Source organism: Misgurnus anguillicaudatus, chromosome 4 (genome assembly GCF_027580225.2).
Source record: "Misgurnus anguillicaudatus chromosome 4, ASM2758022v2, whole genome shotgun sequence".
NCBI classification, from domain to species: Eukaryota; Metazoa; Chordata; class Actinopteri; order Cypriniformes; family Cobitidae; genus Misgurnus; species Misgurnus anguillicaudatus.
Genome location: NC_073340.2, coordinates 6,022,580 through 6,046,011, shown reverse-complemented (window position 1 = coordinate 6,046,011; position 23,432 = coordinate 6,022,580). Strand labels below are relative to the sequence as shown.

General features: G+C 36.9%; 1 protein-coding gene across 1 annotated transcript in view; it reads left to right on the top strand.

Moving 5' to 3' along the window:
• The window catches only part of LOC129421291 (ras-related protein Rab-26), a 78,565-nt gene extending 60,942 nt beyond the window's left edge, over window positions 1-17,623 (top strand). The window contains exons 4-7 of the mRNA XM_055176713.2: window positions 9,889-9,954; window positions 10,368-10,424; window positions 10,798-10,874; window positions 15,871-17,623. Of these exons, the coding sequence (XP_055032688.2) occupies window positions 9,889-9,954; window positions 10,368-10,424; window positions 10,798-10,874; window positions 15,871-15,973 (303 nt within the window). The 3' untranslated portion in view covers window positions 15,974-17,623. The remainder of the gene's footprint in view (window positions 1-9,888; window positions 9,955-10,367; window positions 10,425-10,797; window positions 10,875-15,870) is intronic.
• The last annotated feature ends 5,809 nt before the right edge of the window (window positions 17,624-23,432 follow it).

Below are 23,432 nucleotides of genomic sequence, written 5' to 3'. Positions count from 1 at the left end.
GTATTTTCTTCTGTTGAAGCCATTCTGTTGTTGGAATTGATTTGTGGGGAACAAATGATTTATGGGGTATTTTGAGTTGAAACTTCACAGACACATTCTAGACACACCTGTGACTTATATTACATCTTGTAAAAACAGGCATAATAGGTGTCCTGTCATGACTAACAGAATCAAGCATTCGGGGTAGTTCAGGTAGTAGTAATACAGATGGAGTGTAGGAATAAGATGTCCTGGGTCTGATGGAGTTGGTGTGTGGAGGTTGTGTATAATGATTTTCCTGTCCATGTCCTCACTACTACAGGTCCTAGAAAGTGGGCAGAGGGGGAGCATCAATAATCCTCTCATCTGTCAGTTTTAGTCTTCTTATATCAGATTTTTTAGCCAAACCAAACCAGACAGTTATCGACATGCACAGATTCAGTGACAACTGAGTAGCTTTTTCAGGGGGTGGTGGATCTTCTTCAGTTTGTGAAGTAGGTAAAACCCCTCAATGAAATAAAATCAAGACTTAGCACAACCTATTATAAACCCTTATAGGGCCGATGTCACAATTGGTGCTAGCTGGAGGCAAAATAAAAGGAAAACTGGAGGCGTCCAAAACAAACCAGCACAGAGGCAGCTACACAAGAGACATGAATGTTGTTGTGACTAAAGATTTCTCATGCATGCGCACCAAATCAGAAATGGACAATTCTCATGTAAAAAAAAAAATTGTTTTAATGAAAAAGATTAAGTTGTTTCTAAGCGTATTGAAATATCAAAAGAATGTGTTATTTTTTAGGGCCGAGACTCGATTAAAAAATGTATCTAATTAATTAGAGGCTTTGTAATTAGTTAATCGAAATTAATCACATTTTAATCACATATAAATATTTGACCTGAGAACATTGAGAAGTTATTTTTTCACATGGATTTTTAGTATACCATGAATAATGACTGAATACATAAGCTTAAGCAACAAAATATTGTTTATTTTTGTTCAACCAAGTCGTTGTACTCTGAGTCGGGCTAATGTCCACGCTAGCTGCTATATGTTTTGCATTGAGATGATACTTGAGGCTCAATGTGCTGCGGTGATATGTGAATTCCTTGTTGCATAGCTTACACACAACCATGCTCTTATCGACGCTTCCATCCGTTCATTTTTTATTAAAAAAAAATTCCCATCCACGGGACCAACCAAAGCGATCTCATCAGCTTCTTCGTTCATGTTCAATGTGGTTTGTTGTGGTCTGAAGTCATGAACGCTAGTTGGTGCTCCAGTATAATCGTTCCGCCGAAACTCATCCAATGAGAAGCGGCCAGGGAAAACTTTGGCTGCGTCCAAAACCACCTACTTCCATACTATATAGTAGGCAAAAAGCAGTAGTATGTCCGAATTCATAGTATTCGAAACAGTAGGCGAAAAGTGTGGATGACCTACTACTTTTGGCAAGATCCCGAAGTGTTTACTCGATGGACACTTTGCTATCCCGTGATCCCCCAAGAGAGGAGTTATCCAACAAAGAAGAAGATGGAGGGGCATTGTTTTATTAAAAAATACCCAAAGTGGTAACGCAGCTCTATTCAAATGCAAATACAGATATTAAACAGCTGTCCCGCTTGTTTAACGTCATTCCAATTAACAACTAACTTGTTGTTTTGACGGCGTATGTCGTGATGTATTAACATGGCAGATGTAGTAATTCTGAATTCATTCATACTATCCATATTCATACTATATAGCACCTACTGTCTTAGCGGTTGATGAGTAGATACTTTATGTAATTCAGTACCTACTGTCACAGTATGCGATTTCTCCCTTCACCTAAACTCCGCCAACAAAAAAAGCGGAGCGAAGGCTGACCCGTTTTTCCAATCCAACAGATGAGCTACAGTAACTCAAATTGCTGAATTGCCGAAGACCAGTCAGGGTGCCCATGCTGACCCCTATCCACTGCCGAAATTTACAATGGGCACGTGAGCATCAGAACTGGCCCACAGAGCAATGGAAGAAGGTGGCCTGGTCTGATAAATCAAACTTTTTTTGACATCACGTGGATGGCCGCTGTGTGTGCGTTCCTTACCTGAAGAACACATGACACCAGGATGCATTATGGGAAGAAGGCAAACCGGTGGGGGCAGTGTGATGATTTGGGCAATGTTCTGCTAGGAAACCTTGGGTCCTGCCATTCATGTGGCTGTTACTCTGACGTGTACCACCTACCTAAGCATTGCTGCAGACCATGTACACCCTTTCATGGAAACGACAAGGTTCCCACAGGTCCTTGAAATCCTTGAAAGTTTGTGAATCTGGGGGGGATTTAAGGCCCTGGGAAGTTTTTGAAAATAAACATACATAGATACAGGTCATTGAAAGGGCTTGAATATATTTTATGCAATAAGTTTTTTGGAAAAAAAATCCATATTATTCCCTGTGTAGTGTAGGATAATATCATAAAAACTCTACACTTTTTAAGCACACATGCTAAACTGTTCGCTTTAAATGCTTATATCTTCTGTATGTGAATGTTGATTCATAACAAAATGCTTTGATACATGAAAACGTTTAGGGTTACATATTTAACTATTGTTCCTTGAGAAGGGAACGACGCGCTGGGTCTCCCTTGCCATACTTGTAACAATGTATCTTTGAAGTAGGGCTGCAGCTATCGATTCTTTTTGTAATCGATTAATCTAGCACTGAATCGATCGATTAATCGAGTAATTGGATACAAATTTTGTGTGTGTTTTTAAACAACCAAAACAAATAATGCATAACGAAAATGACTTGGCTGTAAAATGTTCAAGCATTTGGCTTTTATTTCTTTAAAAAAAACAGAGGTATTTGGCTCCAAAAAATAAGCCTATTTATTTCAATTTTTACCCATTTAGTGTTTATAAGTGCCAGTGCCAACAATTAAGCACTTTAATTTATTAATATGCACAACAGGTTTCATGGTGTAATCTAGCCCTGACATCAAAGTAAATATCTGGTTTATGTACATTTCTACACTTGCAGCATTTACCATTAGGCTACTAACATGTAATATATCATTTCTGGGGTGAGCCTATTTGCTATGGCAACAACCTGTGTGTATGCGCGCACGTGCACTTGTGTTTGTGTGTGTGCACGCGTTCTGTGCGTGAGGAAGAGTGACACCCCAGTCAGACGTTCAGTTGTTTCATTGCATTTTGGTACGGCAGAAATACATGCATTCCTTTTCAATAGAACGCTGCATTTGGTTTGCATCACTTGCATTGCGGTGCATTTTAGGTTAAGAATCCGTTCGAAAAATCACAACATCACGTCCTGCTGTATACAGTGAATTCATGCTGAAATTATTGTTGCGTGGCTACATAAAAGTTTAAGCATACGTGATGCATTGCGCAATCGGTCTGACTCGCGTGAGAGAGAATAACTTTCTTATGCTAAACTCCAATAAGACAGAGATTATTATTATTGAACAAAATATGTCAGATTACAAGTTGCCCATATATGATTGCACTGTGGTGCTGTTTTTTGGTACACACACCTGTAAAGTGCATGCGTGTGTGTGAAGGGGTTCTTTTTTAAGCTATACTCTCTTGCAATTGAACGTGAATACGTTTACTACTTAAAAACATCAAAGCTAAACATCATATCTAGTCAAACCGCATAACGACATCGCTACAAATACAGTATGGGATTAAAATCAGCGAAAGCTATGTTTGTTTTATCGACGCTTGGTGAAACAGCAGTGGATGTTTTTGGTTCAGATGCTGAATGTAATGTAATGATAATGTAATGATCCCAAACTTTAGACATTCTCTGTCTGCCGTTTATGGACATATTCGCTCCGCCATCACGCCAACTAAATTCACAATGTACCACGCGCTCTGATGTGCTTCCTGAACATTGAACAACGGTCCGTGTGAATTAGATCTCGGCATGTGTAGTGCGCGTCATAGGAATTTAACGAGGCTTCGAGGCAGAATTTTTGCCTCGAGGAATTTTTTGAATCGAGTAAATCGAGTAACTCGATGAATCGTTTCAGCCCTACTTTGAAGGCAACACATGTAACCTTGCTGTCACTTGAAATGTGTCCCCACATTTAGTCCTTGAATTTGAGGGTATTGGACCTGGAAAGTCCTTGAAAGGTCCTTGAATTTGAAGTTAACAAAGGTGAAACGATGTTCTCTGATGGCATTGACCTCTTTCAGTCTGATAATGCGCCCTGCAACAAAGCAGAAATGGTTCAGGAATGGTTTTAGGAACACAACAACGAGTTCAAGGTGTTGACTTGGCCTCCAAATTCTCCAGATCTCAATCCAGCCGAACATCTGAGGGATGTGCTGGACAAACAAGTCCGATCCATGGAAGCCCCACCTCGCAACTTACAGAACTTAAAGAATCTGCTGCTAACGTTTTGGTGCCAGATACCACAGCACACCTTCAGAGTGGAGTCCATGCCTCGACGGGTCAGGGCTGTTTTGGTGGCAAAAGGGGGACCTACACAATATTAGGCAGGTGGTGATAATGTTAAGGCTGATCGGTGTATATACTCGCTCTAGACTCGCAAATTAAACAACACTTTGGATAAATAATTACTTTATAGTCCTGCAGCTAGCACAAACTCTACCTATTTGTCTGGTGAATTTCATCTGTATTTAACAGTATAGTAGCTGACTACACAGTTATGCTGTTCTGGGAGATGTTATGTTCTCAATCACAGATCACAAGCAGATATTGGACCATTCAGCTATAGCCTAATAAAATAACATGTTTTATGTGATTGGCTCACTGCAAACATCACACTTTTATGTGCACACTCTTCTGAACTTGACAATCCAAACCAAAGTTGACAGAAAATGTTTTTGAAAAGTTATGCCATAATAAACTTGTCCAGGAATCCTGAATTTGTTCAACTTTTATTGTGATACAGGGTTGTTCAATTGTGCTGATATTTCAGACCTTTTTCTTGACCTGATTCAATTGTAAGGTCAAAATGGGACGAACCCAACCTATGGTTCAATTAACCCAGAAAATATACCAATCTGAGATAATAACTTTTTATACTTACATTTTACAGCCCATAAAATTATTAATTTAAACTGTAATGTAAAATTATATCCATAATTGAATAATGAACATTCTTTGCAATATTGACATATTCACCTTTCAGACTATACAGTACATTAGTGTTGGCCAGAGCCCTGTCACCTTAATTCTGTTCCAGTTATGCATAATAACAAATGAAGCGTATCAGAGAACTCTGATTAATTGTGCTTTAAAAAGCAAGAAAGTAAAGTTTTAAAAAAAAAACGTGGTATACCAAGATCAAAAGTCTCTCTCTCTTGTACTTTTCTTCTTCCTGTTCAAGGCCCAGGGGAAGATAAACACGCACACTGATACAGTACAAGGCTTTTATGACAGAATGCTAAATAGCACTGTTATGCTTTTAAAATGCAAATAAGGGTGAATGCGTTTCAAAGTTGGAGCGAGAGAGCGACCCATTTATAGAGTCTGTGATGATGAGTCAGGGGAAGAGAGCGTGGGAGTTGTGCCACATTTCGCCGAGAACAAATAGTCCGTTCTGAAGATGTAAAAGTAGCTAAAGTATGAGCGGATCAAAACAAAACTACAAGGATTTAGATTTCACATATTCATTGTCTACTGCATCCACTTGAGAATTCATACTTCATCTTTCCTCCACCTCCAACTTCTCTAGATCTTAAATACTCAATTCCAGGTTGGTACATTGAACAGGACATGCTATCACAAATTCTGCTGTGGTTTAAAGTTGCTGGTTTCTGTGCTTAAGGCAACCAATCCTCCAACCCATATGATTGTTTTGATCATTAGTCCATTCCCCCAAATACAGTACGAACAAAATATGTGCTTACTAACTTAGCACCTCTACCGGCAGCAGGTGAAACTTAATATATTAGGGTTTGAAATTATATACATTGGGTATCATTTTGCAATGATGTACTGGGATATGATTTTCAATTGAAACTGCCAGGATTCATTCTATTTTATTACACATTACACCAGTGCTTCTCAAATAGTGGGGCGGGACCCCCAGGGGGGGCTCGAAGCGACACCAGGTGGGGCGCGCGAGACCCTGGGGAAAAATACTTTTTCAGGAAGTGATTTTTTTGCACTGTCACTTAAAGACATTACACCCCAATCACGCTGATAAGCCGCTTGAGTTTTTATTATTATTTATTGATTACATTTAATTTAATTTTTCAGTATCAAACGGTCAAAAAATATTATACTTTAAACAAGGATTGATTTTTTTTTCAGGCAAATTGATGCATTTTAAGTCTTTTCTGTTACAGACTAAAAAACAATGTTAATAAAGTTATTCTTTGCTGTAAGTTGATCGATATTTCTTTTTTTGTGTTTTCTTTAATGTTAATAAGGATACACTTTGTGTTCACATGTGGTCAAGATCGTTCTAATCTGACGTTAGCACAATTTTCTTATTTTTTGGCTTGAAAAGTAAAAAATAGCATTTCAAATTTTATGCGATACAACTTTATTTAGGTGTGAATGTTAAAAAATGATTCTTTTGCACAAAATTGAGGAGTCTTTTGATACTTTAGCTGACGTGCTATGTTAAGCTAACCCTGAGATTTAGCCAACATTAGCAGGGTATTTTAGCCCTGGGTTAATTTCAGGGATAACCCCACTTCTAAATTACCTTAACCTAGGGTTAAAAGCAGTGTTTAGAACTAAGATAACCCAGGGTTAAGCACAGTGTGAAAAGCCCTAGTTAATATTTCCAGTTTTGGTTTGAATGAAAAAATTCAAATCTATAATCACAATTAAGGTGTGTTGTTCTTTTTAGATAATCCAGCCTGACAACTTACTCGCCGATAGGGCAAATCGAACATTCTCTATTCAACAGTCTACAACTCCATAATGAAATAAGATATAAAAATGTAATGAATAAAACAAATGTGCACAAGACTTCCATCTTTCATTTGGTATGAGATTTATACCATTGTGATGTATGGTGCTCAGTAAATGGTAGACGTGTGTGGAAAGTGTGACAACTTACCCTGTCCTCCCCTACCTAACACCTTCAGACACTGCGTCCACTGGAATGGATATCACATGTTTTGTGTTTCAAACCAATAAAAATGCTGATCAACCAATCTAAAATAAGGCACACTGATTAATAATCGATCGAAATTAAGTCACAACCTCGAACTGCAAATTAAAAAATGGGATCTTCGATGCTGTCACGTCCGGTCGGCTTGCCATCTTTTATAGTGTAAACGCACATGTGGTTGAATGTGTTCAAACAGCCACATGATACCGCCTTCTCTCCACCCATTTATCTAATCGGAGGTACTGAACACGTCTTTTCTGACTTCTGGCGTGAACATTCAGTGAACAGCGCTATTTTTAGCCTTTTATTGATAAAACTAAAGCAGCTGATCTCAGCAGTTTCATTTTGCAAGCGTGTGAAAGTTGCGCGATCTTATTTCATCAATTGCCCTGAAAATTCAGAGAAAGCTCCAACATATACATGTACAAAACACTGTGCAGCATGTTTACTTGCAAAACAAGCAGCGGACTCTGACATAATATTAGTTCATGTCCATATAAACTCATCATTACTCCCGCTCGCGTTTAAATGACAAGGTGCAAAGTACTGACAGTATGTTTTATCAGGTATGTGCATGTACCATATTTTTCCACTAACATGGCAGGGCATCTCCGGGTTCAAGGTCAGATATTATATTTCATAAAAGTCTAAAAATGGCATAGCATTTTTTGTGCTTTCAAAAAAAAGGTAAAAATTGAGAACTGAATCGAATCAAGGCCTAAGAATCGAAAATGTAATCGAATCGAGGATTTGGAGAATCGTGACACGCCTACTGATTAAACACTTGAAAAATCAGGTCTGACGGGGTTAAAATATTCCAAGTGTACCGAGGTCAAACATCAAACTATCGATTTATATGAAGAAAAGACGCAAAAATGATCACAATCCGCTTTAAATATCAGATCCAGTTTTGTACACTGGTTCAAAAACTGCCTATGTCATCTTTGATTGTAAATAGCATTGGCTCTTGTGTGTCTCATGACCAATTGCATCATTATTGTATGTTAGCTAAGAATGTGAAGCGCCATTGTGTTTGAATGAGATCTGTGTTTGCGTTGCATTCATGAATTTCTTCATATGAAGTGATCGTATGGCTTCAGTTCGCAAGGTTTGCAATGTGAATTGTTTGTACTACTTTTATACTGTTGTTGTTTTTTTGGTCAATTTATGCAGTAAATACCTGAGAGTGTACTTGCGTGTTGTGTTTTAAATGATTGAGAAGTGGTTGGGTTTAGGGTAAGGGTGGGGTTAGAAGCTACAAAATATCTATTTACAAATTCATCAAATTAAATGGGTCTAATCTGACATATAATGCAAAAATCTCAAACCGTAAGCACAAGATGTAATACGCTGCTAGCCCCTAGAGGGCACTGATCGCTTACACGTAACTTTAGGTCATAATAAGGTGCTCACACAAACATACTACTGTACATGGTGGAGTTTGTAAGCCGAAAAACTCTAAGCAGAGGAACAAGACCAAGATTGAAAGTGTTATTTGTGTAATTAAAGCTTTGGTTCCCTTAAAAGTCATTTTTTTAGTCAAGGAGTAATAAGTTAAATAAGCTGATAAAGTATGATGCATGATCACTGTAAAGGTTTTTATAAGAATAATTTACAAATATGCCAAAAAAAAAAAAGGTTTGCATAAGTCAACATCCTTTTTTTCTAAGAAACAGGAGATAAGAATTTACAAAAGTGTGACAGTTCAGCACTGGGACAGCGCCATGAGTGTTTTGAAAAATATTACTTAAAAATGGTTCTCATCTCACCATATCTGTGGGGTAGCATTTAAAAACATTTCAAAATAAATGCAATATTTACACTTTTTAAAACCAAAAAACGTACACTTTCTAAAATCCTGTAATCCTGTAACACCCAATCAATGCGCCTGAACACACTTCGTTTTTTGACCAGCATGCCCATGGGCGCAGAAATAGCTGCAAACGCATTTCCCATTTAAACAATGTGACTGTGGAAATGAAAATGAAAACTGAAATTAGCAAAAAGCACTTGTGTCAACAATCATTATTATATTGGCTTATATTGACCATCCATCTCTAGACATGGTCATATTGGCTTTGAGCATTAAAGACCAAAGCAAGACTAATTTGATTTAGAATGAAGAATTAGGTATCGTCACACCACCAAAACACAGAAGTGTAGTGGTTGGTGAAAATCTTTGGTCCATACGCCTTATTCAGTTGATCCCAAAACGAAGCTGTGAGTGGATGGCCAGAGTGTGCACTTTAAACCTGTTGTTTTGTAGATCTGGTCTGTAGATATGGTTTGGATTCTTTAATAAAAGCAATGCTTGGCTGAGCAAAGACCACTAATTATGGGACATAAGAGTCTTTGCTTTAAGCACTGAAGCTGTGTGTGTGTGATTATTATGTGAGTCAGGATCTGACACGACCCTTGCTGTGTAGCTCAATGTGTCATACAATTTCACTCCTATGATTCAATGCTCCCAATATTAACAGGAGGCTTTCATTAACCTGAGGTCAGACATGTCTCCAGGGTCATTCATCATTCTGTCTCTCTCTCTCTCTCTCTCTCTCATTACAACATCCTTTTTTCTTATTCGCTCTTTTCTTTGGTGAAAATACACTTATGAAAATGCCAGCTTTTATTGATTTAAATATCTACTGTCTTTAGCATGACTTTCTATTCTAAACTTTATTGGATCCACAATTCACGGATTTGTGTGTGTATGTGCGTGCGTGTGTGCGTGTGTGCATGTGAGATTATGGTTATTTCCTATACATTTACAGTACAATTGCTGTCAGTTGTTTTCTTTCCGCAGGCCTGGCTGACAGAGATTCACGAGTTCGCTCAGCAGAACGTAGTGATCATGCTTTTGGGTAACAAGGTGAGTGAAGCATGCTGGGTCACGTCTAAATTATACATCTGAAACATGTCGACCTCACTCATTTGAGATCTGAAACTTTATGACCTTTCTATATTTAGAGTTGCCCCAGCAGGCATATGACCGGACCTTCAACTTTGAAATATGATGAAATAATGTCAGTTGTTTGTTTAACCTTGATTTCATTTGCAACATCAAAAGGTAATTCAACGTTGATTCAACCTTGCCTTGATGTTGCTTCAAAGGTGAATCAATGTTGAAATGCCGAATGTGTGATAGCTGTGAATTCATTAATAATTCATACAGTATGCAAACATGATTCATTTTAGCTGATTAGAAATCATAGTCAATGCATAATGCATTGTAATTGATTCATTGATAGTGTGGTCGATTGATTATATGATTGATTTTTTAAGGCTGATGCCACAACTGAAAGGGTTGTGAAGAGAGAGCAGGGTGAGAAACTAGCCAAGGTTAGTTATCACACACGCACGCACACACAAACACACACACACACACACACACAGACTTTATTTGACTAATTACATTATAAAAAAATGTTTTATATAAAACTAACTACAAACACACTGCAGGCTAGATACATGCTAATGGATTGCTTTATGTAACCTATTTTGTTTCCTATTAGAGGCTGCTTATTTAAATGTTTTACTCTGACACACACACACACAGAAAGATACATACATACACCTGTGTGTAGTAACGTACTGTCATGCTATATGTTATTAAGCAAATCTCTTAAATTATTTTTCAAAAGGAGTTTATAAATGCATTAAACGGGTATGGACTGCACGGAAGCCCCTAAAGCTTTTCACTTGTTGTCTACAGGAGTTTGGTGTTCCCTTCATGGAGACCAGCGCTAAATCTGGTCTGAATGTGGAGTTGGCTTTCACTGCCGTGGCCAAGTAAGTCGCTTGTAAAATATGCTGACACCGATACCTATAAAGATAAGTAACAATAAATATTTTAGCACCACCGGATGATAATGTTGTTTATTTACTGGACAGTGCAGTTTTACATTTTAAATTCGAGTGCCCTTTAAATTCCTTAGACTTGGGCTGTTCATGGTTTATTATTTATCAGCTGGGAAAACATTGTGATCTGAACAATATAGTTCTTGTGTCTATATAGCTTTATCTATATAGCTGTGGTGTGGACTCCACTATTCCCCTAAAATAAAAATAAACTTTTTTACAACTTTATCTTTATATTGTAGTATTGTTATCATCCTTGGTTTAAAATGGCTTTAGAGTCTGATTTCCTGGGAATTTTTAATGTGAACCTGCTTGTGAAAAGTCATTTTTTTTATTTTATGTGATTTACATAAAATCATCTTACGTAATATAAAGAACATTCTGTGAAAATATGACCTTGATATCTTTTATACTTATCGAGGTCATGTAAAATTAAAATCAATGTAAAATGAAACTTGATGTTCCAAATCTCATTATTAGATGTTGACTCTTTAACATGGTTTTCACAGACAGGGTCATATTTTTAGTTTATTGATACAACACTCTAAAAATGTCTGGGTTGTTTTTGACCCATGTTGGGTAAATATTGAATTACAGAGATTGTATTGGGCCCTAAGAAGAGTTTTTTTTTTTTTTTAAGTTATATATTTATATTTTTGGCCATTTATTTTTGCCTTCATTAAAGGCGGAGTCCACAATGTTTGAAAAACGCTTTGGAGAAGGAGACGGGCCGACTACCAAAACACACTTATAGCCAATCAGCAGTAAGGGGCGTGTCTACTAACCGACATCCTTGCCGGGTTGCGTATGTGTGGGGCGGGTCTATCAACAGAAGGTCCAGATTCTATTGGGGTAGGGGCGTGTTTGTTTAGGTGATTTCAAATATCAACATTGGCTTTCAAACATCGTGGACTCCGCCTTTAAACAGTAAGGTTAGGAGAGGACAGGGAGGAGAGCGGGGTATGGAATCGGCAAATGACCACGAGCCAGGAATTGAACTCGGGTCACTGAAAGTGCGAAAGCACCACATGTCGGAGCGCTGGCCACTACACCATCGGCTCCGACATCAAGCAGGATTTTATTTAAAAAAAATTTAGTGCATCAGTTTTGTATCAGTTTGGCAAAAAGGGGCGAATTCACTAAACAGATTCTTGTGATGTTTCAGGGCTGAAAGACGTTTGAAACACCTGTTTTTTGTGACTTCTAGTGACTCCTCTTTTATTTCCTCCAGCAAAAAATTATATAAATAACATGACTTGACAAACAATATTTTTGAATAATATGTTCCTCTGGCATTTCAAATAAACTGCTACGTGTTAAAACAATTCTTTGCCTTGTATCATGCATTCTCTGATCTCTCAACGCCTCCTCTTATCAGCAACAATTGCAGCCATTTCAAGCACAAAATGATTAAAGACTTTTTTCGGCATTAAATAACGGCTCAAATACCAATAATATCACACACGCAAACATTAGTAAATCCAATTGCGTGAATTATTCAAATAATCTCCTCCCATAAATAACTAAACGCAAAAATAACTAAACCACACCTTTTCAGTGCTAATGACCCACTGCGTGTCTTTAGTAAATCCCCACAATGGTTATTTAATGAGAACATTATGGTTTGCACAAGCACAAGCTGTTAGTAAATCTGGCCCTTTATCTTTACAGAATAAAACTATAAAATAACAGGGTATACATTTTAGAAGAAGGGATAAGTACACTCAAAATAAAAGTGCTTAAAAGGTCCTTCACAGTGATGTCGTAGAGGAACCATTTTGGGTTGCTTAAAGAACCATTCGGTTAAAGGAATAGTCTACTCATTTTCAATATTAAACTATGTTATTACCTTAACTAAGAATTGTTGATACATCCCTCTATCATCTGTGTGCGTGCACGTAAGCACTGGAGCGCGCTGCGACGCTTCGATAGCATTTAGCTTAGCCCCATTCATTCAATGGTACCATTTAGAGATAAAGTTAGAAGTGACCAAACACATCAACGTTTTTCCTATTTAAGACGAGTAGTTATACGAGCAAGTTTGGTGGTACAAAATAAAACGTAGCGCTTTTCTAAGCGGATTTAAAAGAGGAACTATATTGTATGGCGTAATAGCACTTTTGGGAGTACTTGGACTCGCCTGAAAAGTCCGCTCCCCTTCTCACTCTCATAATGGGAGAGGGAGGGTGTTACTGCGCCGAGTCGAATTACTCCCAAAAGTGCTATTACGCCATAAAATATAGTTCCTCTTTTAAATCCGCTTAGAAAAGCGCTACGTTTTATTTTGTACCACCAAACTTGCTCGTATAACTACTCGTCTTAAATAGGAAAAACGTTGATGTGTTTGGTCACTTCTAACTTTATCTCTAAATGGTACCATTGAATGAATGGGTCTAAGCTAAATGCTATTGAAGCGTCGCAGCACGCTCCAGCGCTTACGTGCACGCACACAGATGATAGAGGGATGTATCAACAATTCTTAGTTAAGGTAATAACATATTTTAATATTGAAAATGAGTAGACTATTCCTTTAAAGCCACAATATGTAAGATATTTACCACTAGAGGTCGCTATTACACAATAACAAAGGTGAAGGTTAATGACGTTATGAGAGCGAGTGTAATTGTGATGGGAGATGTTGTTGTCACCATCCAGATAGGTATGGAATTCACTAATCATGTTTACAGATGAGGTAATGATTTCATGTTTTTATCCGTATGTTTGATCTCATTATTTTATGCCACCATAATGAATTTTCTGCAAGGCACAACAGCTGCGTGTTAGATGCTGTATAACCGCCACATCCATGTTTGTCCACTCGTGTTGCTATAGTTTCTAGTTTCTGAGGATTGCTCAGATATTAAGTCACTAAAAGGGCAACAATTACAAGGGAAACAAGGGACGAGTCATTATTAAAAACAGGAATTTCTCTGAATTTACAAATCCTTCAGAACTTTTGTGATAACAACTGCATTAAATACACTCACCTAAAGGATTATTAGGAACACCTGTTCAATTTCTCATTAATGAAATTATCTAATCAACCAATCACATGGCAGTTGCTTCAATGCATTTAAGGGTGTGATCCTGGTCAAGACAATCTCCTGAACTCCAAACTGAATGTCAGAATGGGAAAGAAAGGTGATTTAAGCAATTTTGAGCGTGGCATGGTTGTTGGTGCAAGACGGGCCAGTCTGAGTATTTCACAATCTGCTCGGTTACTGGGATTTTCAAGCATCCAGTTTTCAAAAACATCCAGTATGTGTCAGTCCTGTGGGCGAAAATGCCTTGTTGATGCTAGAGGTCAGAGGAGAATGAGCCGACTGATTCAAGGTGATAAAAGAGCAACTTTGACTGAAATAACCACTCATTACAACTGAGGTATGCAGCAAAGCATTTGTGAAGCCACAACCTTGAGGCGGATGGGCTACAACAGCAGAAGACCCCACCGGGTACCACTCATCTCCACTACAAATAGGAAAAGGAAGCTACAATTTGTACAAGCTCACCAAAATTGGACAGTTGAAGACTGGAAAAATGTTGCCTAGTCTGATGAGTCTCGATTTCTGTTGAAACATTCAGATGGTAGAGTCAAAATTTGGCGTAAACAGAATGAGAACATGGATCCATCATGCTTTGTTACCACTGTGCAGGGTGGTGGTGGTGGTGTAATGGTGTGGGGGATGTTTTCTTGGCACACTTTAGGCCCCTTAGTGCCAATTGGGCATTGTTTAAATGTCACGGCCTACCTGAGCATTGTTTCTGACCATGTCCATCCCTTTATGACCACCATGTACTCATCCTCTGATGGCTACTTCCAGCAGGATAATGTACCATGTCACAAAGCTCGAATCATTTCAAATTGGTTTCTTGAACATGATAATAAGTTCACTGTACTAAAATGGCCCCCACAGTCACCAGATCTCAACTCAATAGAGCATCTTTGGGATGTGGTGGAAGGGGAGCTTTGTGCCCTGGATGTGCATCCCACAAATCTCCATCAACTGCAAGATGCTATCCTATCAATATGAGCCAACATTTCTAAAGAATGCTTTCAGCACCTTGTTGAATCAATGCCACGTAGAATTTAGGAAGTTCTTAAGGCAAAAGGGGGTCAAACACAGTATTAGTATGTTGGTCCTAATAATCCTTTAGGTGAGTGCATATCACAGTTGCATCTGTCTTTTTTAAGTATTTTTGTTTTTACAAAAATCTTAAATATTGTGGCTTTAAAAGTTTTTAGAAGAACAATTTCTTTAATATTTTTATAATTTTTTTCAGTAAAAAAAGAGTCTTTATCAAAGCCACACTCATGTCATACCCAACCAAACCAAACCGTGCCAGAGCGCTATTGTCCCCCCTCCCCACTCCCCCAGAAGCACACACTCACAATATACTTTGACCGATCCAAGCCCGGGTGTGCTTCCGCCATTAGGATGCAATTGATTTAAAGAAAACAGGAAGTAAAGCACTCTCTTAACCTCCTGAGACCTGGTGTGTCCAAATATGTGGACATCACATTTTTTGTTGTTTGTATCATAATATTTAATTCTGTGTAACTGGAACCACAAACGTGTACAACAAAAATAACAATGCTTCATGTTCACTTAAAAATATTTGGTTATAATATTTATTGATTCTTGCTAACCCCAAATAGCGGGAAGAAATCAGAAAGAAGACAAATCAATGCTTGGGTCTTAAAAGGTTAATACTGACACCCATATAATGTTAGTCTTCAGCGGCTGAAACTCTCTGTGGCATCTTCAGCAGACATTTTTAAGCATATTCACTTTGTATTTATTACTTGAATAAACGTGGCACTGAAATTACACAGACAGCATGAGCAAACTAAGTGATGTGTATAGTGCTTAGTGAATTCCCTCCAGTGTTTTAAAAGGAAACTCACGTCTCCCTTCACATCCATCAGGGAACTGAAGCACAGAGAAATGAAGGAGCCCAACGAGCCAAAGTTTCAACTGCAGGAGTTTGTTAACAAGGAGATGAAGGGAGCCGGCTGCTGTCGCTCCTAAAGCCGCATACACATCTGCTTGTTTGTTTGTTTGTGTGTTTTTCTCTCATCCTCATCTCTGGCATATATTGGATAACTCGGGAGTCTTTCCCCCGACCGCAGCTTGCAAACAGCACAATGTAAAAAACAGCACTCGTTCTTTTTACACAGATGCTTTTAATACAGATGTGTGTGTTTAAAGAATAATGTCTCCTGACCCACCTCTCCAAGCAGCTGTGAATGTATCTTCAATACTCATCATGACAATATGCTGGTTCTTTAGTTAGGGGAACTTTTCTGTTGTTTTAATAAAAGTTTAACAGCTTAAACTATAATGGCTTTAAACTGTTATTGGAATGAGCAATTTCTCGATTTTGGGTTTGTCCCCTAGCCACACATTTTCAATTCTTTAGGGTGAATATTTAAAACACATTAAAATTAATATCTGCCAAATTTGTTATTGTTTTCACAGAAACAATGCACCCAAAGTGCTGTCATTTTTAAAGTTTAATTATAATAAAAATGGCACATCTTTGCCAAAACAGCAGAGCGATCAGAACGATTTTTAGAGGAAGTGTCAATACAAAACCAATTAGTATTTGAGAATTATAAATCTTGATTTATTGCTATATCTTGTTGTTTTAGCATGACTTTCAGCAAGGTTAATGCAATGTTTGACATATCTTTATATTTAGATGTCATAACCATCACACAAAAAAACAAAGAGATCAGACATACAACAACACTCACTACAACATTCATCAACACTGTGATCATCTGTTTTGCGAATGTGATGCATTTTCAAACATAACTGAATTAATTTTATTTTAGTTTTTCAGGCTTTAAGTGCCAAAAATGCGTCTAAGTGAAGAATCAGTTCAGTATACAATTTAGTCAATCTTCAAACATGCATGCCTGCACACACACTTTCTCTTACACAAGTTTTCAAGAATGACATTTTAATTTCATTTTCTTCACTCATTGTTTAAATTCAAGTAATCTGTTATTTGTTTTTTATTAAATGTTATCAAATTGAATGTATTTAATGTACAAATTAAAAAGTTATCATATGGCACTTAGTTTGCATTACATGTAATTGATGCTTTGTTAAATGCTTTTAGTATTGTCCTGTATACTTAAATAGAAACAGTTTTAACTAGAAATTAGTTGCATAGAAAACGTGCCAGAATTCAACAAATTGATGTTATGTCAAGATACTATGCGTACTGTGGATTGTTTAATATATTGTGTATAAATATTATTATTTTTGCATTAATAATCATTTGGAGAGATCCAGAACTATGCCTTTTGCACTTTTGTTGTTGTTCTGTTGTTTGAATTGTTATGTATATGTCATGTCATGCTGGTCTATTGAAAGATTGATACGTATATAGCCTAAAATGTATGCTGTTGGTCAGAAAATTTCATTTTGAGCTGCTCAAAGGATTTTGACAATGAACTGCTTAGCGTACTGTATATAAGGTTCTCTTGTTTATTTTCCCATATACAGAAATAGATAAAGAGGTCAATACAAGCAATGATATACAAAACTCTTTTGTATCTTTATGAAGGTCAGCTTGAAGACCTATATATATGTCGATCTACATGTTGTTTTTCCTCCAGGTTTTTATGTAATGTTTATTGTATTCCTCATAATAAATCTGTGAAGTGATTTTTGCTTCTCGATTCTCAATAATATTATATGACAGTGACCCCTGCTGGACACAGCATTGTGTTGCGGCTCCTCTGTGGTTACCATGGCAATCATATTTCTCACAAGAAAGAAGAGAATACTAGTTTGGTATTTGTAAAAAATGTGTTTGTTCAGTCAATTTAATTCTATTAATCAAAATCTTCCCACACATGTCTGTTCAACAAGAGACTCAGTAGCATTAACACAGTTACTTCACAGCACCACACACTTCACTCGAGAAGAAAATAATGCTGGATTTGAACTATATGCTGTGTTGTTTTAATCCATTGTTGGGTCAAATGTGCATAAACATTTTCTTGGTTAATTTAATTCAATGGTTTGTTCCTTTTTGATCCAATGCATGGGTTCTGCCTGATGGTCTTCGAAATCTCTAAGATAAATGAACATTAAACACTCTTTCTCTGTACTTACTGCATAAAATACTTCATTTAATAAATTACTCTTCCAATACCTATTGAATAATATTAACAAAAATCAATCACATAGTCCAACACAGAATGATTACAGTTTTAAGTGGGTTGAACTTGATAAAAATAAATTAAGACAAAACTTTTAAAAAATTATTGTACACTCTAAAAAACGCTGGGTTGTTTTTGTTCAATGCTGTGTAAATATTGGACAAAACACACTATAGGGTTAAAAATCACCCAATGCTGGGTTGTTGCTAGTACCCCAGCATGGTTTAAAAACAACATTAGAGTGTAACTTGTTTCATTTACATAAATTGAACAGGGCTAAAAATCGTTAAAGGTGTATAGATGTAAATGTTTTATATTATAACAAAACTATATTACAAAAGTTGGTGACACTTTACCAATAAGGTTGTATTTGTTAAAATTTTTAAATGCATATTATATTGTCTGTATTGTTTTTCTTAATTTAATAATCTTTTTTAATGTTTTTAATGCCAAAACAATTGCTCATGTTAGTTCATGGTGCATTAATAATGTTAACAGACACAACTCTTGATTGTAAACATGTATTAGTAAATGCTGAAATTAACGTGAACTAAATGGCTTGAACACAGGTTTTATTCATATGAACAAAAAGCAAAACCCACGAGGGGGCAAAACAGACAATAAACTAGAAACACACACATGAGTTCCCACAGGTCCTCCACTCTAAAAATGGCTGGGTTATTTTTGACCCATAATGGGTAAATATTGGACAGAACACATGCTGGGTTAAAAATTGACCCAATGCTGGGTTAATTTTAACCCAACTTATTATAACCCATTGTTACATAACAACAACCCAACATTGGGTCATTTTAAGCCCAGCATGTGTTCTGTCCAAAATTTACTCATTGTGGGTCAAAAATAACCCAGACATTTTTAGAGTGTTAAAATCCTTGAAAGTTTGTGAATATGGGGGGGAAAAAGTAAAGGCTCTGGGAAGTTTTTGAAAATATTCATATATAGATACAGATCATTGAAAGTGCTTGAATCTATTTTATGCAAGAAGTTTTCTGAAAAAAAAAGCTTATTATTCCCTGTGTAGTGTAGGATAATATCATATTCTAGACTTTTTAAGCACACGTGCTAAACTGTTCGCTTTAAATGTGTATATCTTCTGTATGCGAATGTTGATTCATACCAAAATGCTTTTTTGCATAGTTGTGTCTGACACATGAAAACGTTTTGGGTTACGTATGTAACTGTTGTTCCCTGAGAAGGGAACGAGACGCTGCGTCTCCCTTGCTATACTTCCTGCGTCCCTGTAACGCCGTCTTTGGCAATATTTCAGATAGCGATATACTTCCTGGTTCCCGTGTCACCCTGTCTTTGTCGTTAAGCCTCACCATTGGTTGAATTTGATATACACATTCAGACACACTTACCCTTTGGAGGCGTCATCGTAGTGACGCAGCGTGAGTTCCCTCGAAAAGGAACTGTAACAATGTATCTTTAAAAGTAACACAATGTAACCTTGCTCTCACTTGAAATGTGTCCCCAAATTTAGTCCTTGAATTTGAGAGTATTGGACTTGGAATGTCCTTGAATTTGAAGTTAGCTAAGGTGTGGGAACCCTGCACACAACAATGAACTGACTTGACAAAATAAAACAAATATATAACAAAATTTTTTTTTCTCAGGGTCGCGGTGGGGTGCATCATAAAGGAATTATGCTTAGGACACCAAAATGGCTAGCAGCGGGACTGTAGTCGAGACTAGACAACTGGATAAGTTTGACAGCATTCACTAGACACAGACAGAATTGCAAAACAATTTGGTACAGGACCACAAACACAAGGGCATAAAATAGGGATCAAATCAAAAAGGCAAAGTTTGTTATCAGATTAAACTCTTGATGCTCATTATTAACAGTGATCCTGGCAGTAATCTTGCCCTAACAATTGCAATAAGGGCAAATTGAAAAGGATGAGTCTTGTTACATGTGCTAGAGATGAACTTGGCGGTCAATAGTCCTGCAGGTCATGGTCAAGCCCACCTTTAACTGAAATAAAAACATCTATATATGGCTAAATGTCCTCCGGATTCTTGTGCCCGTGTTGTCATGACCTTCCGCTCAGCTCAAATGATGGATAGGAGGACGTTTAATCAGTCCTGGCCCTCGAGATGTTTTCCTGCTGTTCTGTTTTGTACCTGTTTGTTATAACATCGTAAGGAACAAGCACAGAGGGTTTCGGGTCTCTGTCATGTGCAATCAAAATATTTCCATTAATATCACATGGCATGTTGTGCCTTGGTCGGAGGGATGTTTGTTTACTACCCGTGAAGGAAATGCTAAATTGAAATATGTATTCAAACAATGACCCTACATCCCAATCTCCAAAACATAAACAACCTCAAATGAGAAGGAAACGACTGTTATTGTAGCTCTTTACCTGTTTGCTATATTCACTATACATTGTACAAAATATTTACAGAGCATACAAGATATCCACAATAATCACATACAATCTGCAATAGGTATGGACAGTACACCAAGAGTTAAATTATAGGTAAGGAGGACTTTTTAAGATCAGCAAACTACTACCAACCCTCTGTATTCATTTATTTTTCATTTTTCAAGTTAAATACAAGAGGGCAGTGTTGCACAACAATTTTCAACTGTACCTATGATGTAGTCCAGACCAACACATATAGTAAGCAGCACTAACAGACGTCTTTGAAAGATGTGTTTCTTTTGATTAAATAAATTAACACAATAGTCTGTTGAATAGCAGCTTATGGATATTAGGAGGAGATCATGACATTCATTCAGTATAAACCGAATGCATGTCGACAGTATGTCTCTCTGTCTGGAGGTCTTTGCAAGAATAGATGCAAATCAGATTATGAGAGCACTTGGGAGTAACCTTCACACTGCTAATAATGCATTATTGACCAGGCTTATTGGTTTTAACCTTTAATCTTAAGTTTTATTAACTGTTTGTGTTGGCTGGTAATTTAAAGACAGTCTGTACATACAGTTCTGTAATAATGAATGCACAGTAAAGAAGCTGTTGGAAGTAAGCAACGTATGTTCTTGTATATAATATAAAGGTCACGTTCTTCCTGATCCCATTTCTCAAACTTTAGTCAGTGTGTAATGTTGCTTTTAGAGCATAAATAATACCTGCAAAATGATCAAGCTCAAAGTTCACTGCCAGGTGATATTTTCTTTAACAGAATTCCCCTTTCAAAGCATACAGCGAACGGCCGGTTTGGAGTACAGCCCTCTATTTCCTGCTTTAATGACGTCACTAGAACAGTTTTTAACTAAACTCCGCCCACAGGAATACATCAATCACCAGCTAAGCTCAAACGGCTCTGCTAGGCTGCGATCAAATCATAACACCAAGGCTTTGAACCGGTTCATGGAACAAAAACGATGTTTTGCAACAGAAACGAAACCAGAAACTTTCCAAAAATGTATGTTCCGGAACAGAATCGTTTATTTAAAATAATGGTAACTGGTTAATAACATTTTTTTTTCGTTCTTTGGCAAGATTTCTGTGCAATATGACTCGGTGAAGTTTACTTCTGGTCCTTGTTGACTCATCAGAGAAATAAGAAGTTTGACACTGGCAAGTAGTCTACTCAAGCCCAAGTCTCTAATGTTCAATCTTAAGAGGGAAATATTGTATGTTACCAAGTATCTCAAGATGTTTGTGTTTTACTAAATAGTGGTGTAACGGATCGCAGTTGATTCAAGATCCGTACAAATCATGACCCACGGTTCGGCTCGCATGCGATTCGCAGATTAATACGCAAATTTAAATAGGGTGAAAGTTGATCATTAGCACGTGTTTCAAAGGCTTGCAAATGTTAACACTTAAGTGATTTTAAACAATTTAACAGCAAAAAGGCGCTAAAGTCAACAATTTTCTGTACGCACAGACGCACATGCGGTAAATGTGTCCACTCCAACTCCAATCAAACGTGATTATACCTTCAAAGATCCGAATTCTTGATGTGTAAACTTGAGAGAGAGTTGTGTCTCATACTGTAGTCCATTAAAATACATTTGACGAATAAAGCACTGAAAAACAACGTTATTTTCACTTTATGTATAGCGACTGTTTAGGCCATTTGGAATTCGTCCTCCGTTTGTGTGTGTGTGCGAGTGTTTAAGTGCACTCAACAAATGTAGGCATGTCAGAATTACAGTTATGCCGCTTACATAATGTAGCTTTTTTAATGTTTGATGACAAGATAGAGACTTAAGGAAAATGATGTAGACTAATAATTTAAGTTTAATGTCCTAATGATCAGCCTACTTATTTATATGCCACACAGCTGAAATGGAACGTTATTAACCAGTTTAGGAACTTTATATTTTGATCTAACCCGTTCAGGAACGTCAATTTCAGCGTTGAACCGAAAACGTTAAAATACTGTTTCTGTTCGTAATTTTTTATACCAATTAGGAAAAATCTGGTTCAAAGCCCTGCACAACACACTAAACAAGCTACACAATCAGAACTCAATATGTATTTCTGAAGGAGGGACTTCATAGAACAAGAAAGACATCAGACCGTTTTGAGGACAGTGAAAACAGCACTATACAGATAAGTCAATTGTGTAAAAAATACTGCATTTTTTACACGTGAAACATGAACACGTTATATTGCGCATAGTAAACACAATCAAAGCTTCAAAAACACAGAAAGAACCGAACCTTTAACATTTCATTTGTGAGGACAGCTACTGAATGTTAAAGGAGTTCATCTAAAAATGAAATGTCATGTTGTTACAAACCTATAAATGTCTTCTGATGAACATGACGAAAGATAATTTGAAGGATGTTTGTAATCAAACCGTTCATGAGCCCCATTCACTTTCATGTTATTCTTTTTTATTACTATGGAAGTGAATGAGGCTCATGATTGGTTTGGTTGCAAACATTTCTCAAAATATCTTCCTTCGCATTCAGGTTTGTAACAACATGACAGTCAGAAAATGATGGCATATTATTTGGCTGAACTATCCCTTTAAATATGAAAATTATCCTGATGAAAATAAACCCTGTGTTTTACTTGTGTTTTGTAATTTACTGTTTTCTATATCAAATCATATACATAGTGTAAAGAACATTATGTAACATATAACCTTGATATCTTTAATACTGAGTAAGATCATTTCAAAAATTAAAATTAATGTGAAATCAATGACATAAATAAAACGTTGATGCTACAAATCTCATAATTTGAAACTTTAGCATGGATTTCTCAAGGTCATTTATTTGTAGTAAAATCATAGTATGTGTATTGAAGTGACACATCAACCATTTGGTAGAGGCCAATATTTAAAAAATGATG